This window comes from Benincasa hispida, chromosome 9 (genome assembly GCF_009727055.1).
Source record: "Benincasa hispida cultivar B227 chromosome 9, ASM972705v1, whole genome shotgun sequence".
NCBI classification, from domain to species: domain Eukaryota; kingdom Viridiplantae; phylum Streptophyta; class Magnoliopsida; order Cucurbitales; family Cucurbitaceae; genus Benincasa; species Benincasa hispida.
In genome coordinates, this window is record NC_052357.1 from 18,697,837 (window position 1) to 18,703,273 (window position 5,437).

General features: G+C 34.5%; 1 protein-coding gene across 1 annotated transcript; it reads left to right on the plus strand.

The window, feature by feature from the left end:
- Positions 1-454: 454 nt before the first annotated feature.
- On the plus strand, positions 455-3,525 carry LOC120087026. The gene is made up of 3 exons (XM_039043872.1): positions 455-879; positions 987-1,384; positions 1,895-3,525. The coding sequence occupies exons 1-3, from the start codon at positions 814-816 to the stop codon at positions 3,198-3,200; spliced, it is 1,770 nt and encodes a 589-aa protein (XP_038899800.1). The 5' UTR covers positions 455-813; the 3' UTR covers positions 3,201-3,525.
- Positions 3,526-5,437: the final 1,912 nt, after the last annotated feature.

The window sequence follows — 5,437 nt, forward strand, 5'->3', positions numbered from 1 at the left end:
CAGCTTGAATTTGTCAATGATTGATCAAACACTGTGAAAGGTCATAAACCAAATAAACATAAATTTGACTTGAAAGTTAATAACTTAGAACACATTTAAGAGTGATTTCGTAATAATTAAAATCATTTTTATCATTTAAAAAAATTACACCGAAATATGTTTTTAATGATTTAAAACAAAATTTGAGTGATTAAAAACGATGGTTGGAGTGAATGAAAATACGATAAAAGTGATTTAAATAATTTCAAAATCACTGTGAAATATGTACTTAAATTTATAGTTATTTTTTTTTAAAAAAAAAAAGAAAAAAAAAAGTTAGTGTGTGACATGGAAGATGTAGGCATGTGGGGCCCAAATGCCCAATAGAGTTATAGGACACCTAGCCCTCTCCCACTGTATTAGAGAGAAAGAGAGAATCTATTGTGTGTTGCCAGCTATGAAGCTGAAGGATCAAAGCTTTCCTTGAGGTCAAAGCTGGCATTTTTCTCTTTCTTTTTTCCCCTTCATCTCTCTCTCTCTACACTCTCACTTCATCTTCCTTCTTAATCTTCCCCTTATTTACTCTTCTCTCTCTCCCCCATTTCTTCTTCACATTTCAAATCTCTCTCTCTCTCTCTCTCTCTCTCTAATTTCTTCCTCCATTTATTAACCTCAAATGCTGCTCTGAACCTGAAACAGAGCGCATTTTGTGAGCGAGAGAGAGAGAGAAAGAAAAACAGAGCCCCCATAGCCCTTTTAAGGGAATTCCCCATTCCCTTCTTCTTTTCATTCCCTCTGGTTTAATCTTTATGTTAGGTTCCTGATTCCTCAACAATGGCTGTTTCTTCCCAATCTTCCTCTTCCATTGACAAGAAAAACTGGTGGCTCACTAATAGAAAGGTAGTGTTTTTTTAACTCTTGTTCTGTTTTCACAAATGGGGTTTTTGTTTTGTTTTTTTTTTTTTTCTTTTTTTTCTTTTTCCTGATTCTCAATCTCCAAATTTCAGATTGTTGATAAATACATCAAAGATGCAAGAACCCTCATTGCTACTCAAGAACAGAGAGAAATCTCCGCTGCTCTTAATCTTATTGATGCGGCTTTGGCTCTTTCTCCTCGTCTTGAACAAGCCCTTGAGCTTAAAGCTCGAGCTCTTCTCTGTCTTCGCCGATTTAAAGATGTTGCCGATATGCTTCAGGATTATATTCCTAGTTTTAAGATAGCCGGTGAGGATTCCGCCGGCTCCGAAGGGTCCTCACAGCAGCTTTCCAAAGACCGAGTTAAGCTTCTTGGATCGTCTGAGTCGCCTGGTTGTGACTCGTCGTTTAAATGCTTCTCTGTTTCTGATTTGAAGAAGAAGGTTATGGCTGGACTGTGTAAAAACTGCAACAAAGAAGGGCAATGGAGGTAAAAATGGAAAATGCTCTGTTTCATTGATTTTTTATTTTCTTTTCTTTTTGGGTAAGGGTTTGTTTTTGAGTTTGGTGGATTAAATGTTTTATGGGTTCGACTTTTTATGTGGTGTTATTATTGTTATTTATTGTTATGATTCAGTCGACATGGTTTCTGTTGGTTTTTGAGTAAATGCTCAGCAAACTTTAAACCCCATTATTCAATTTTCTCTCTTTTAACCTTTTTGTATTTTGGGTTTCTATTGGATTTCCTTTTTATGCAAGGTTCCTCTGTTTCTCTCTGAGTTTTACCTGTTTCTTGTTCTAACTTTCTCATTTTGATGGATTTTGCTTCCCAACTTTGGTGTTGGATTAAAAAAGCATCGTTGATTTTGTATTTCTTTTTCACTTTTGTGTGTGTTTCACAGTTTCACAAGTACAGGATAAAAAGATTAGGAAACACTCAATGAATATGATGAATCTTTACTGATCTTTTTTGTGAAAACTCTGTTTTTCTCTGTTGTAGATATTTGATCTTGGGTCAAGCTTGTTGTCATTTGGGGCTGATGGAAGATGCCATGGTTCTTCTTCAGACCGGAAAACGTCTCGCTACGGCGGCATTTCGCCGTGAGAGTATATGCCGGTCTGAAGATAGCTTCTCGCTGTCTGATTTCCCTTTCTCGAGTGAGATATCGACGACGAATCCACCAAATACACCACCTCGAGCATTGTCCGATTCGGAAACAATCAGCAATCTCCTTAGCCACATTAAGCTTTTGATTCGCCGCAGGACGGCTGCTCTTGCTGCCCTTGATGCTGGCCTCTATGCTGAGGCTATTCGTCATTTCAGCAAGATCGTCGATGGTCGCCGAGGGGCACCTCAAGGCTTCCTTGCAGAATGTTATATGTACCGTGCCTCTGCTTATCGATCAGCTGGTCGAATTGCAGAGTCGATTGCTGATTGCAATCGAACATTGGCACTTAATCCAAGCTGCATTCAAGCATTAGAGACCCGAGCTGTGCTATTCGAATCGATTCGATGCTTACCGGATTGTTTGCATGATCTAGAACATTTGAAGCTTTTGTATAATACCATATTGAGGGACAGAAAGCTGCCGGGGCCAGCTTGGAAGAGACAAAACATGAGATATAGAGAGATTCCAGGGAAGCTATGTGCATTAACTGTGAAAATTCAAGAATTAAAGCAAAGGGTTGCTTCAGGAGAGACTGGGAATGTGGATTATTATTCATTAATCGGGCTGCGACGTGGGTGTTCGAGGTCTGAATTGGAGAGAGCTCATTTGTTGTTATGTTTACGACATAAACCCGATAAAGCTACAAACTTTATCGAGCGGTGTGAGCTTGCAGACGACCGTGATCTCGATTCAGTTCGAGACAAGGCAAAAATGTCAGCATTGTTACTGTATAGAATGCTGCAGAAGGGATATTCGAGCATAATGTCGACAATTGCCGACGAGGAAGCTGCGGAGAAACAGAGGAAGAAAGCTGCAGCTGCATTACAAGCAGCACAAGCTGCTGCAATTCAAGTGCAGCAACAACAGCAGCAACAACAGCTGCAACAACAGCAGCAACAACAGCAACAACAAGCTCAAGAATGCTTATTAGAAATGGAACTCATCAAAGCAGCTACAAAAACACAATCCAAACCACCAAAAACCAAACAAATCAGTGCATCAGATGCCAAATCCTCGAACGACAAATCGACATACCAAGGAGTATTCTGTCGTGATCTTGCTGCAGTTGGTAATTTGTTATCGCAAGTCGGATTAAACCGACCCTTGCCAGTTAAGTACGAAGCATTAAGCTGCTGAATTCACTTCTACTACTACTACTACAACAACAACAAACACAAAACCAATCTTGTAAAACATGGAATTTGAAAATCTTGAGGTTTTTTGTTGATACGGCAGGGAAATCTCTAAGTTCAACTTCTCTCTTATTCTTGTACAAAACAAAAGAATGTCTTAAAAAAAGAAAAAAAGAAAAAAAGAAAAAAAGAACCAACTTTGAAATTACTGCCGGAAAAATTTTGGTCACTGTTCTTCCTCTTTTGTTCTTTCATTTCTACTGTTTTTTTAAAGAAGTTCATGTACAGAATCATTATGATCATCAAGTTCAGCTTCAATTATTTCATCATATCTGTCTCACTATGTGCCTGATTTTGATTTGAAATTTGTTACTGAAGTCTCTTTCAATGTTGTAGTGTATTGTAAAGTTGTAAAAATGAGTTTGGTGGCATTAAATTGTTGGGAATGGCATTGTAATCTTCAAACTGGCATTGGCAGAAGCCATGTTTGGACTGTTTCATTTGTCTGATCTTCTTCTTGGGGTTGGCTCTTATCAAGATGACAACTCAGACAGGTCCTTTAAATTTCATATATTTACACCCAAATTGGTGGGTCAGAAATGCAAAAAAAATAATAAATAAAAAAAGAAGAAATTTTGACTCAGCCCCAGAGTAAAAGGGAGTGGCAGAAGAAAGCTGTGGAGTTAAAAAGACGTTTGGGTAAGAACTGTTCTAAAACTAATCACCATTCTTATTTACTATGGTATTTACTTTTATAATTGTTTTTATATTTTCTTTTCAAATTAAAATAATTTATATTTTAAACACATATTATTATAATCAAACTATAATAACCTACATTATAATAACTAATTATTTACCTCAAACGCCTCCAAGAGTTTGGTAGGATCTAATCAAAACACTCAATACGAGGAAACCCAATGAGGGTTTTTCTTTTTTTCTTTTTTTCTTTTTTTAATTACTTTTGTTCTGTTTTTTTAAAGGAATTGTCATTTCATTCAGCTTTAAAAAAAAAAAAAAAAATACTTTGGAGTTTGTCTCTCTTTCTTAATCCATTCATTTTTTTCTACTTCTTCTTTAGATCTAAAATTGTTGTAAGAAGGTAAACCTTTTACATGGGAATTTGATTCCTTTCTTTCATTATTTTCACAACATCTTCTTTCTTTCTTAACAATTTTACTGTTAGATTCTACTTTTAAAAGCCAAAGTCACTATATAACTCAATTGACATATAATGTGTCAATCAAAAGATTTGTGGTTTGAATTCTCTCATTTTTTATTATACACAAGAAAACTAATTTAATTTTAAGAGAACAAGAAAATTATAGGTAAAAATAGTATTTGTAAACTTACTTTTCAAAACATGGAGAATAGATAAAATAGTTATCAAATAAGACCTGTTTTCTTTTTTGGAATTTTATATTTTTGACAATGGGACAGTTGCAAGTATAGCAATTAAACACAAAGTATTATCAAATATAGCACAATGAAAAGAATATAGCAAAACTAGAACCAACTCTCAGGGGTCTATTAGCGAGTTTATCATTGATAAATTTTGCTACATTTGCAAGTCTTTAAAAATATTTCTAGACACTTAATTATTAGTCATAAAAATGTTACACATTGTAATTACTCTTCGATAATGATAGGTTTGTTTATTTATTTTTCTTTCAAAATACTAGATTAGGAAAGGGGGAAGAGTGATTTAAATCTATAATCCACATGAGAAAGCACTAATGTTTGGCCACTTAATTATGCTAATTATATTGATTCGAAATTTCTTACACTCCACTACAAATTACATTAAAAGCACCAATATTTCATCCTTCATAGTTAATTTTATTCTTCTACACTTCATATATATATATNCTTATTCTTTTACCACACATCAAACACACCCTAAAATAGAGAAGTGGGTAAAGTGGTTTTGCATTTTTGGATAAAAAAAAAAAGAATTTTCATAAAATTTAAAAAAAAAAATGAAAACTATTTATATAAAATAGTAAAATTTTAATTTTTTTAATAGAAGCTAATAAAGATCGATAAAAGTTTATTCGTGCTTGTTTTGTTATTTCTGTAAATAGTTTGACATTCTTTTGAAAAGATAAATTTCTTAAAAAAGAAAATCCAAATGCACATTTAAAGAGAGTTGTCGGGCAACCAATTAGTTTTCACCTTTTTAACCTCAAAATGCAAAGTAATTTCAATGATTTTAAGGAGTGGGTTGTGGTAAATTTTCTA

Excerpts from the sequence above, each read along its gene's own strand:
- LOC120087026 (XM_039043872.1), top strand. The coding sequence starts at position 814 with ATGGCTGTTTCTTCCCAATCTTCCTCTTCCATTGACAAGAAAAACTGG. Across the intron at positions 880-986 it reads GGTGGCTCACTAATAGAAAG|ATTGTTGATAAATACATCAA; the intron begins GTAGTGTTTTTT and ends TCCAAATTTCAG. Across the intron at positions 1,385-1,894 it reads AACAAAGAAGGGCAATGGAG|ATATTTGATCTTGGGTCAAG; the intron begins GTAAAAATGGAA and ends TCTCTGTTGTAG.